Genomic DNA, 13,273 nt, shown 5'->3' on the forward strand with positions numbered 1-13,273 from the left:
CAAGTTCAAGTAAAGTATCACTTCCAGATTATAAATTTTAGCCAAAATCTAATATGTTAAAAGTCTTAATTTTTTAAATTGGAGAATTTTAGATTCTTTTGTAACATGTTTTGATTAAGAGCTGTTAGGGCTTCAAGTAGAGCAGCACTTCCGGTTGCCCATTAAAAATTGTTATGGACTTCAAGTAAAGTTCAACTTCCGGTTGCCAAATTTTACCCAAAATCTACATAATATTATATATGAATGCCAAAAGGTTCAATATAGAAAATGGAAATTTTTAGAAGTAGCATATCAGAGATATCGTGATCAAAAATATCGTCGCATATATCTACACAGACATACAGCATTCTAAAAATAATAAAAACATATTCATTCACTAAAGCCTAACTGCCGAATTTCTGTACCGAAAACATCACCTTCCTTACCTTTTGTAAATAGGTTGGCGGAGGTAAAAAAGTGCAATTTTATAATGGTATACCTGACGTGGACAAGATGTCCGTCTTTCAGGAAAGTTACTTTACAAATGAATACTAATATATATTACTTTCTAACGCCTTTTAATAGTGGGCATCGTGAAAATCGGTAATGAAGCGCGCTTTCTGTATTCTTCAGCGTCGCCAGCAGGGAAATATATTTTGTATTGAACGCCGATAGTTTTATATATCATTTTAGGAAATTCAAAATTTTGAACATCTCTTATTTACGTAGATTTGAAATGATATCTGTATTGTTTTAATTTCCATAAAGCTCTCTGTATTATTGAATGTACACTCTGAAGAAAAATAGCCATATTACCATGGAAACATAACTATGCTAAACTAATCATTACAAACATAAATATCGATCTACATTAATAAAATTAGAAAAGAAAACAATGAACGTGCAAATAATAAAGTGAAGGCTAATCTAAAAGAACTGAACTGATAAAACGGATTTTCCTTCAATACAAAATACGAATGAGAAAATTCTTATCAATAAATCAAATAATACTTAAATTTTTTTTTATTTTACAGACGATATATGTTTTCTTTTACCTTGAGGTGTATAAAAATGACAATTAACAACAATGTTTTACATATAAAAAAGTTTAATACTTAAAACCATAACCCAAGAAAAATACAAACGAGCAATTAATTCATCAATGAATCAATTCTAGATAAAATAATTCATATGTTCTAGATAAACTGAGAAATTCAACTTTAAGGTGTTTATTCCAAAAATGAGCTTGACGATTTATGCAAGTTTTTTTTCTTTAAAAGCCCAAAAAGAAAACTGCTTCTGAAGAAGAAGGACAAAACAGATTTTAAAGAAATAAACTGTAAAAAAAAAAAAAAGAATGTTTTATAATATTGTGTACTATATAATGAAAACGGAATATTTTGAGAGTTCAAAAACATCAGTACGAAGACGTTTCATGAGTTTCGCTTTAAAATATGTACAATATCTGATAAATTTTTGCAACGCATAAAAGTAATAATATTATTTCAAAAAGGATAATTACAGAGAACTGCATGCAAAATTCATTATTATATTTTGGAACGGACTCATAGACTAACCATATGTTGTAGAGACATTAGGATTTTTGAAAGCAGGAGCGACGAAAAATGAGAAATGCCCTCGCCGCGGGACTCGAACCACGTACCTCTCGAATATGCGTCGAGCGTGCTGACCACTACACCACAAAGGCATGTTAAAAAATAGACCGATTTTATGGATGACAATTACGGCCACACCGGACTCCTGCTGTTCAGAACCTACCGAAAAGTGAAGATATCACTCGAATGGATTGGCTAGCGTACTCCCCTGATTTAAATCCAATAGAACATGTGTGGGATGCTTTGGGGAGATGCCTTGCGGCAAAATAACATTCTCCGGGAGCACCGAACAACTGAAACAGATGGTGATTGAGGAATGGGCACTCTTACCTCAAGTTCTGTTGGACAGTCTGGTGCTGAGTATGGAGAGACGGTGCGAAGCAACCATTGCAGTAAGGGGAGGACATATCCCATACTATGGAAGATCTGCTGTTATTCCTCTTGTACAGACAATCATGTGTAACGATACTATGAGTTCAATAAAGCCTTTTTTTGTTTGATTCCATACTGTTCGCATTGTATTAATTTTTGTGCACCCATGGTTTCGTCATTGTTTAAATACAAACTGCTGTCTTACATTTCTGAATTTCATATCTCTCAGATGATTTCTGTTGGAGTTATGGCAAAAAGAACATCTGTTGCTTAAGTTTTGCACACCAGTGTAGGAAAAAAAAAGACAAATAAATCATTTTTATTAACTAAATAACGTATTTTTTTCTATATCAAGCAAATAAATCATCATTTTTGTATCCGTTTCTTCAATTGCACTATAATACTGGAAATCATTATAAAAATGTTAGAGTATAGAATGCATTTCCACTGAATACTTGTATTTGTTACTAGGATATCGAAAGTTTCAGTGCAGATCGATTTACTTATTATAGAGACAAAAATTCTTTTTTTTTTAACTCTTGGACATATACTTGTTTGAAGACGTTCTGTGTCATTTTTTTTCAGGTCTGTGGCCAGCCAGCTGATCAGAGGTGAATCTGTGACAGCCGAGGCATTTGACGGCGTCACCATTTATTTCAGCGACATTGTCGGTTTCACAGAGATGTCAGCGGAGAGCACTCCTATGGAAGTAAGTGCTTCAATTACTCACGCGATTTTCTCTAATGACAGCAGGGAGCAATTAAGCTGCAAGAGATGGGATTCATTTCTTTAATGATCGTCCTTTAATGCCAACAGAGAGCAAACTTTCTACGTTTACAAACCGGGGAAACGACAGGCACACATTCCAAACTGAATTCGCGGCAGTGAAAAACTCCATGTTATGATATTCCTGCTTCCAAAAGCACGCCTTGTAAAAAAGAAATGCAACATTTATTTTCCTTGAAATAAGAAATAAGATTTTTTGCAGATGTTAATGGAAACTTTTAAACTCTAGCTTGCATTACGTCTTACTTTTGTTCTGGTGTTGACTTGCGTTAAATATTCTTTTATCTAATAGCATATTTTGTAAAACTAATCTTCTCCATCTTTTAATCCCCCCCCTCTTTTTGGTTTATTATAATTTTCAAAATTTATTTTACGAAATTACAATAATAATGATATTTTTGTTATGTGAGTTATGCGACGATGGAATTTTTAATCCCCCTAAGCCATTTCTATATCCATACTACTGAAATTTAATTTTCGCATTTGCTATATTTAGTAACTAAAAGAATATTTTAACTGTTCGATAATATACTTTCGTCTAATAACTTAGAATTTGTCAAAATAATAGAAAGTAATTTTTTCTGTTTTTCCATACTTTCGAAATCAGGATACAATAAAAAAACTAAAACCCTTTAATGAAATCGTTATTCTGTTCCCAGCAGAATTTGTCATCATAAATCAGAATTTTGTATATTCATTATACATTCAGCTAGTAATGTGAAAAATATAGAGTATTTCTTTCTATTCAAATTTCTCTATGCACATTAATTTTTATTTACCGGATGAAATATTTATAATTACCATCATTCTTTCTAATCATATGAATTTCATCAAGGTAAATTTATCCAAGATATTAAGTAAATCAATTTAATCGGAATTTTTACTAACTTCAGTTATATATCACTTTAAAAATTCATGAGACTTATTGTGGGCTATGACATGGAGAGTAAGGGATTGTGCAGAGGAGAGCTTTGTTTTCATACATGGATAATTCATGCTTCCCTGCTATGCAACCAGATCTTTCTACGTCACAGAAATTGGTATAAGGATTTTTCTAAATGCTCTAATTATTCCACTTTATGCCAGTCTTGTATAAAATCGACCAGGCTCAGCGAAACAAATATGAACTAACATTCAGTCGACGATTTCTCTGAGTCAGCTGTTCATTTCAGCATGCTCAACTTTACCATCGATGATTGGCTATCGCTGATCCAGAGGTGTGAAAGGACTTTATGACTTCTACACCTTAGGCTTAGGACAATAATAGGCCATCGTGTGAATGATCCCTGAGATCTCGCCGGCTTTTTTTTTTTTTTTTTTTAGATAATGCTTATCTCAGAGAACACTAACATTCAAAAACGTCATATTTTTTTAAGGCAAGCACGGCAAAGTTAAAAACTACTTTACTGCTATATGCAAATATGGAAGGAAATGAAAAACTGAAAGCTGTACTTATAAGAAAGCGTAAAAATCCAAGATCTTTTAGAGTTGTATTAAATCAGAACAGATTTGAATTTTGAAACAGATTGAATAGTAATATCAGTAGATTCAGTAGCTGAATCTACTGATTTTTTAAAAGGAGTTATTCGTTTTGGGATTTTTAATTGCTATTGGTGAAATTTAAGCCCTAAATTACAGCCCCCGGCTTCATTGTTATAGTGGATTTAGTGTGAAATATAAAATTATTTGGTAAACTGTGAAGAATTTTCACGTTCCTCTTTCCCAGTACCAGAACTAGTTTCTGAAATAAGTAAAAATTACGATTAAGATCGATTTTTGATCTTAACAAGATCTCATGGATGTCCTCAGACATTCTTGAAAAGTGTCTAAAACATTTAGATAAATACATAATTATACAGAAGCGAAAATTGCTCTAATGATAGGTATATGCAGTCCTCACCCTCAAAATATCAAAGACAAGTATAAAACTTTAAGTCAAGTTTTTTTTCAGTCCTTTAAGTACCATCGCGAAACTGCAGCTTGTGGATGAGAAGATTATAAGGTATTTCGCCCGCCTTTTAGCGAGCCTTCGTGGTGTAGTAGTCAGCACACTCAGCGCGTAATTGAGAGGCCCGCGGTTCGATTCCCGGCGAAGGCGGTTGCTAATTTTTCATCTTGCCTGATAAGAAGTATTGAGACGCATTATGGCAAAAAGAATTTTTTAAAAGGTCCTAATGGAAATTAAAGGTAATCAGACTTTATGTAATAAGTTTACTTGACTGTGTATCTGAACTTACAATGATATGGAATTGTGAGCTATCACTGAAAAATCTGTTCGCAGTTTCTTAAAAAAAAAAAAAAAAAAAAAAAAAAAAGGAAAAAAAAACTGGCTTTATCCGCAATATTGATACTACCGATAATAATACTGTCGACAACGACGATGTGCAAGATGAGGAATTGAATAATATGAGGTTGGTGTTGAAACATCGAGGATAATTAAAGAATAATGAACAATTACATGGTTATTTATTTATAAAAAGCAAAGCTGAGATCTCAAGAATTCTTATTGAAGATGACATCATGAAGAACTTAAAAATTAGCAGCCAGAAAGCTATTGATGATGATAAAAATAAAACCATTAACGTAAATAAATGTCCAAAATCTTCGCCGAAAATCATTCTAAATGCATATGATACTTTATGCCACGGTTTTCAGTTGGGATAAAATATACCAGAAGACGCTTTGCATTAGAAAGATGTGAGGCTTACTATGACATGAAATGTTCCCAACAACCAAAAGAAACTAAAGTATCTGATTATTTTTGGAAAAGAATTTATGAAATTTTCATACGTAACTTTGATGGAATGTATGTGATAACGTACGTAATATTTCAAATACATTTCTATTTTTTACGTTCACAATTTTACATTTAAAATTTTAAAATGTTCATCGTAAATTGTGTGTTATCATAATTTTCATTTTTAGAGTCCTTCCACTTAACAAAGTTTCTAGCGTTATTCTGTGACTTGGCTATACTTTCAACAATTTAATTAACTATGTTAAAACCTACAAACTTAGCCTAGGCAGCAACAGAAACTCAAAGGTACCACTTATCAAATCTGAACCCATCTTTACTGTACATTATTCAGTTCGAGACCAGCGTTGGAGTCACAAACACCGCGAAACTTCACGATGAAACTTCAAAGATGTATATTAAAATCAAAAGATGTATATTAAACCGTCTTCAGACTTCAAAATGTATATTAAATAACATTTCGGTAGAAAAGCGTAAATATAAATACCGCATGCTCAAGAAGAATTTACCTTTCCGAAAAAGGTTTAAAATTTTTATAACTTGCTGAAACGCACTCACACTTCGATGTCATTTTTGTAGATTATTTTTATTTTTATTTTTATTTTTATTTATTTATTTATTTATTTATTTATTTTTTTGAGAGGGAGGCCAAAAAAACTGGATTGAAATGTTTTCAGTATTTTAAACATCTGAACCACTATTTCCTGTTCAAATAAATATCTTATATGTAAGCTGAATCTACTGATTTTTTAAAAGGAGTTATTCGTTTTGGGATTTTTAATTGCTATTGGTGAAATTTAAGCCCTAAATTACAGCCCCCGGCTTCATTGTTATAGTGGATTTAGTGTGAAATATAAAATTATTTGGTAAACTGTGAAGAATTTTCACGTTTCTCTTTCCCAGTACCAGAACTAGTTTCTGAAATAAGTAAAAATTACGATTAAGATCGATTTTTCTATACATGAAAGGGCTAATTTTATATTTCACTCATAACATAGTTCGAAAACCAGAAAATATGAATTCGATGACAGTGAAACGTAGTAAAGATTATATATTTTCTAACTAAATATATTGTGTTTATCCATTTTGTATGACTTTATTAGCCACAACTACTCCTTCTTGGTATATTTTTGTTGTTTACCCGAATTATTACCATCATTAAATCATCTTCACTATAATAATTTGGTGAAGATGTACTAGTATTTCCCATATTAAAAGGGAAAAGAAAACTTTTAAAATTAGAAAGCTCATAGAAAACATAAGTTTCCAGGATTACGTATGGTACGAGCAAAGTTCAAAATGTAGTCACTGCGAAAATGATTGACCTTTCCGCACTTTTTCCATTATAAACTGCTAAATATTCGAAATACATTTACCATTCACTAGCTTCTAATGACAATGGATAACATCGGGTTTTGGCTAAGCAGATCTAAGCAGAAAATTTACGCATTCCTATTTCTATGCAAGAATGTGAGCATAATAATCAAAATTCTTTCATACATGTAAATGAGTGAAGTTCTCCAATTTAACAGTTTAATGAAACTGGTACTTGGTGAGAAAACAATAAAGATGAGCAATATTAAAAAGCAAGATGAAAAATATAAAATAAGTGTTAAACTTAGAGAGTCCACATCACAGAAAAGAACTCAAACAAATGCTACTAATTAAAGCATTAAAGCAGGAAAAAAGTGAAAAATGAGATGTCATAACATACAACTTTTTCAGGAACTATTCGGAAATTCGTGCATTTTTACAATGTTAGCCGTCATTATCTAAATTTATTCATCGCGTGTACTTCTAATGGACTCTTTACCTTTAGAAGGAGATTATATTCTTCATTGGAATATAAAAAACTCCTTCATAATTATGAAATAAAAATTTTAGATAATTTTTAAAGCTAAATTATTTTACTCTTGTTATCGACTTTTAATGATTAGAAGCGGTGATTAAAGAACAATTAACCATCTTAGATGCTCCGCTGCTTTCCACTAATGATGGTTGTAACATACAAGTTTCTAAAATTAATGTATAAACCTCCTAATTGATGTTCATATCGATTTATTTCCTCCAAGGTTAACAATATTATTTTAAATATTTTAAATACGGGTTTTAAATGGATTTTAATAATGAAATTTTTCTATGTACTTTCCTATGTTATTGACATAAAGATAAGCATTTGATTTAATAAGATTTTTATGTAAATTTCAATTTTTGTTTTAGGTAGTTGATCTTCTGAATGATTTATATACATGCTTTGATTCAATTATTGAGAATTTTGATGTATATAAGGTAAGTCGATTTTTCTTTTTTCGGCCTAGCATTTTAGAAATCGTTAAACTATCACATAACACAGAATTATTTGCGTATAGTTTTGTACTAGAGCTTCAGTTCTGCTAGTTTTTTTTGGGGGGGGGGAGAAAGTCAGTCTATTGTTTGATGCTTTTAACTTATATTGTCTGCATCATCAGAAATTTCAGTGAACTTTTTGGTTATTGCTACTATAGCACTTGGAGTTTTAGAAGTCTTTTAACCCACCTCTGATTCCTTAGTATTGACTATTTTTATGTATAAAAGTATATTTCTTTAACACCTCAGGTCTAATGTTGTTTTTTATATATTGCAAGGTGATGAAAGTTACTAATAATAATTCAAATGTTCAGCAATTAAATATTAAATGATGCAATAGAAAGTTTATTTATATGAATATTCAACGATGATGTAAATTAGAAAATAATAAACGTTATCTTTATGATGAAAGAAAGGGTTTTTTTAGAAGATTAATGGGTAGCACTTAGATGCTATAATAAATTCTGTAATTACCTGCTTTATAATGCATAGCATATTCCTTGCTTTCGTTTCCATACCTTTTAAAACTAAAACGAGCTTCATCTTGACTAGAAGTGGAAACAATTAAAGGGTTTTTATATTATAATTTGAAAAATGTAAAAAATTACTTATTAATATTTAAAATTAAAATAAATCTAGTTAATGGTGAATGTGGGACAATATCTGTTAACCAGTGATAAAGATCAACTTGTCCCCATTCACCATTAACTGAACTGTTATTTTATCTAATTTGAATCATTAATTACTAATTCTATAAACACTAAATACTTTTGTATTCGAAATTAAATTCATTTGTAAGATTCTAGCTAAACTAAAATTACATAAGAGCTTTAAAATCACTTTCCGAAACCTTCGCTTAAACAGCACTTCTTTCTCCCTTAATTTTAATAAACCCGCGCTAACTGATTAGCATTCTGGCAGGAAAGCGTGGGTGAAAAGGAGAGTCAAAGGAAAGTTGTTTTAATTAAAAATTAACAATTAATCAAAATAAACGAATCTCCACAAGTTATTTTCTCCCCCCTTTTGGAATGACTTCGTGGTGTAATTGGAAGCACGGTCGACGCCTATTCCAGAAGTCCAGGGTTCGAGTCCCGGCGAGGGAACTTAGCATTTTTCACGTCTCTGGCTTCAAAATAGCCTAATGACTAACATAATTAGAACATACATTTTAGCCTTTTCGAAATTATCGATGAAAAATTTATTACTTTATGGGGACTTTTTGCAACGACCATAATGGTATGCATTTTTACCATGCTTTAGTAAACCTGAACCTGATCCTCGACTCACAGAATGAAATTCATTTTTTGTTTCCGTTTCAATGATCTAAAACTTAAATTGCTATGATGATACGATACAATTTTTTTAAATTATACGCACCATATATTATTCAAACTCATATCTGTTTTAAATAAATTTCTACTGTATGTTTAACATCTTCTAAACACTGCTAAAGGCACAGAACTTATATTTGGAAATTTTTCTCCATTCGCTTGAAGGGGAAAACGTTTCCTTTCTTCGTAAGGATTTTCCCAAAATAGAGCTAAGTCATCTTTCATCGTGTGCCTGTCAATTAATGTCACATCGACGTTTTCTATGGGGAATGTGTTGTAGGCTGCCATATCTTTTCTTGTCTTGTTCTGCCAGATGATAATTACGTCACATTTATTTTTTGACTATATCTCTTCGTTGCAACTTCAGTCCTCTTGGGATCTGCAATATATGGTTAAAGTGTTGACAGTTTATAGTGGCAAAGAACTAATTCATTTTATCAAGGTTTATTTAAGAAACACTTTTATTTAACTTAAAATTATTTCTAGAATACAAAACTTGGTACAAAAATTTTTTAGTTTGCTTTATGAAAGTACTTGAGCTTAAAAGTAAAGTTTTTCCAAAGTTCAAAATTTTCTGTTTGTTTCACCGGGAAAACGTAATATATAGAGCAAAATGTGCGGACATTTTCTCACGTGGGTAACCTTTTATAAAATTACAGATGATATATCCTATACCCTGATAATAGTAATGTAAAGCATAGGGTGGTTCTTTCGTACTAGACCCTAGAAACTCTTTATTAAATTTGGAAAATGTGTACGTGGCTACATATTTTTCACCGTGAGAAGTATATCAACTAGAGGAGATGCTGAAAATGGTCACCACCATTCTCTTAGCAAAGTCAAATGCTATATAATGTCTAATTCTACGCTATATAAAGCGGACAATTGCTCGTGAGGTCAGTTGTTGTTCTGATGACATCTAGACTTTCCCTCTTTTTTCCTTAATGTCCCCATTTCTTTGACAGAGATTTTATACATACCGTCGAACTTGGTTAAAACGAAACCGACTTATAACGAACCCCGTGTATAGCGAAAGAACCTTTTGGTTCCGATAAGAACCTTTTGGGTTAATTTCCACAGATTGTAGAAAAATCAGATGAAATGCTCAAGTAAAATTAAAATATTAAATGCAAAATAAAGCTCACCTTCAAACGATTCCAGGCTCCTGTATCTCTCACGAAGCAATTACAACTAACAAAACTAAAGCCGATTTGAGTAATTTAGGCGCAGCGGAATTAATATAATGACGGTCAGAGATTGCCCAAGGCTCTCTCTCGAACTCAAGAATTCAATGCTTAAATACACCAATTAATTTGCATCTTGATGGAAGCCGAGGAAAGTAGAAGTGCAGACAAAGTAATAAGATAACTGGTTAGTTAATGCAACAATTTAGTACAGAAAAACTTATTAATTTTAAATTATTGACAGAAAAGTAATTTACTCAGAAACGTTTATTATGACCTATGATTTAAGTAAATTAATATGATGCATATGAAGTACGAGAATTTCGCTTGAGTTCAAAACTAAATTTCTTTCTGGAGTGAAGGAACTTTTCTACATGCCTTTTAGCCTCATTTATAATATTAATAAAGTACGTTAAAACTTCGGACTTTTCGCATTCAGTTGATGTTAAAGAGAAGCTTAGATAAAGCGTGTAATCTGCTGAAGCGTGCTTGGCGAAGAATTTCCGGCGTAGAAAATTACTATCGTGAAAGATTTTCGAAGGAGGCCTCATTCGCATTTATTTTACACATCGGAAAGGTCCGCCGCTACTAGAATCGAGCCTAAAAAAAACTTACACACTTCGGTGAGTGTGTAAGCACATTTAGGTTTAGGTAACCTGCAGTATTTTAACATGTTATCCAATATATACTATATGCTTTGTAGTTCTGTTAGTGCAGACGAACATAAAATACATAAAAAAATTATCAGTTATAGGGTTTTAATCAAATGTTCTAAAACATAAAAGATACATTTCTAGTTATAATAATATTCCTTGTATATTTGACTAAAGTGAGATCCTAGGGTTGCCTTGCGCTAATATGGACATTAAGAGGATTTTGAGGAATTATTCAAATGATAGTATAGAAATAACATATATAAAACTGATTATTTTCGATACACTTACATTTCTCTTAAAATGTTTTATTTCATATTCTCCATTGCTAGCGATCTACACTTTTATTTTTAGTGGGATATACCTAAGAATTCGTTAATAATCAAAATACCTTTATATTATTAATCCAAAGGGGCAATTTGCCCTGAAGGACTATTAATTTCGTTTTGACATTTTGCGCTGAAAACTTTAAAAGGCTGTATCACTTTTCAAATCGTTGCCACCATATATTATCGCCCTGTCTTATATTTAAAGAAATTAAATAACGAAGAATCTGCATAAATGTATGTATGTTTCTCGCATTGTGATAAGACGATGGTACCTAGAACCATCAAAATTTGAATAACGTAATCTTCCCTAGAATATGGGCATGTGGAAGCCCTAATTTGAATTTGAAATCTGTTTTATTATCGATTTTAGATTTTGTAACACTTTTTGATTAAAAAAATTAAACGAATTTTTGATTAAAAAAATTAAATGATTTCAAAGCGTGCAATGGCAACACTGTACGAAAAAAAAAACATTATCTCCAGCGCGCGAGACTCTGTATCGGAAGGAAATTCTAAAGATATGCTAATTTTAAAATTAATTTGCGATATTGCTGTTGAACTGAATTTTATAGTTTGAGTACGTAGAACATGACATTTAATAAATAAAGGAAACACACAAAACGTTAAAAAAACACTCCTTTGGAGTTAATTTAAAACCTGAAACCTTTCAGATTTTTCTTTTATTTATTTATATTTTTTATTATTCTTGTATTGGGTAAAACTAGATAAGTTAAAAAAGGCTTTTTTCTTATATTTTATTAAATGCTTTTTAATTTATAGAATGCAGGAAAATAATACTAAAAGAAAATCACGACATCTAAAAGAAGTAAAATAATTTTTCTAATATGACGTAACATTACCTTCAGTTGGTTAACATTTTTGTTTCACTTAGAGATCCGATCTCATCATCACTTAAAATCAAGAGGTTGCTAACAATTAAGTACCTAACATTCTGATTTATCCACAACTGCTGTAAACTGCACGATATCTAAAAAATCAAAAGATTTTTGAAAACTTTTCAGGTTTCGACAAATACATTAGAAATTCTGGAAAAACTTCATTAGGAGTAGTCGGTCTACCCGGTCCTAAAAAGATCAGAATTCTACCATGATTAGCTTGATTGTTAATTAAGGATTTTTCACAAATATTAAGTATTAAACGAAAGAAGTCTTTGTTAAATTTTGAATAACTTGTGCAACATTTATTATCATCTCGAGTACATATCTGAAAAAAAAAAAAAAAAAGAAACTAAGTGAAATGGATAGAAAGAATGTAAAATTACAGTTTTTGATGTAACTTTAATGCGAGGTGTGATTTAACATTAAGGTATATTTACAGTTCACATTTATTTGAAACTTCACTTATAATAACAGGCCATTTTTCTAATCCTTCGAAAAGCTGTGCTCATTTGCTGCTAGGCTGTAATAATACATTATAAATTATTATAACTATAAATTGTTACTAGGCTAATACATTGTATGTCAAATGTGTTATATTTCTAGTATAGTCAAATCTGGTTTTGATCAACCGAATGATTAAGCTCTCATTGATAAATACAAATTTTAATATTATTTCCAAATGAACAAATTAAAAATTAAGTACAGTCGCTAACCCAGGTTCAAGTGAGTGAAGCGCTTAGAGTTCTTTAGGCTGTAATATGATATACAGACAAATATGTATACATTAAAATAATTCAGACCACAATTCAATACATACAATAATTTATACATTAGTTCAATACATGCAATAAATCATTACATTCAATACATTCATTACATTCAATTCAATTCAACCGCGACAAAAACATCGTGGACGAAAACGTCGCGATGAAAACAACGCAAGGCGAAAACGGTGGGGTAACAAATTATCGTGGGAGAAAAGAAAGCAAAGAGAAAAACATCGCAGTTCTAAAACATCGTGGT

General features: G+C 31.1%; 1 protein-coding gene across 1 annotated transcript in view; it reads left to right on the forward strand.

The window, feature by feature from the left end:
• The window catches only part of LOC118186995 (atrial natriuretic peptide receptor 1-like), a 1,070,353-nt gene that overhangs the window by 1,016,691 nt on the left and 40,389 nt on the right, over positions 1 to 13,273 (forward strand). The window contains exons 17-18 of the mRNA XM_085816725.1: positions 2,553 to 2,676; positions 7,729 to 7,797. Coding sequence (XP_085672851.1) covers positions 2,553 to 2,676; positions 7,729 to 7,797 — 193 coding nt within the window. The remainder of the gene's footprint in view (positions 1 to 2,552; positions 2,677 to 7,728; positions 7,798 to 13,273) is intronic.

Source organism: Stegodyphus dumicola, chromosome 5 (genome assembly GCF_044657685.1).
Source record: "Stegodyphus dumicola isolate Sdum_Otavi_A_Nest chromosome 5, ASM4465768v1".
In the NCBI taxonomy this organism is placed as follows: Eukaryota; Metazoa; Arthropoda; class Arachnida; order Araneae; family Eresidae; genus Stegodyphus; species Stegodyphus dumicola.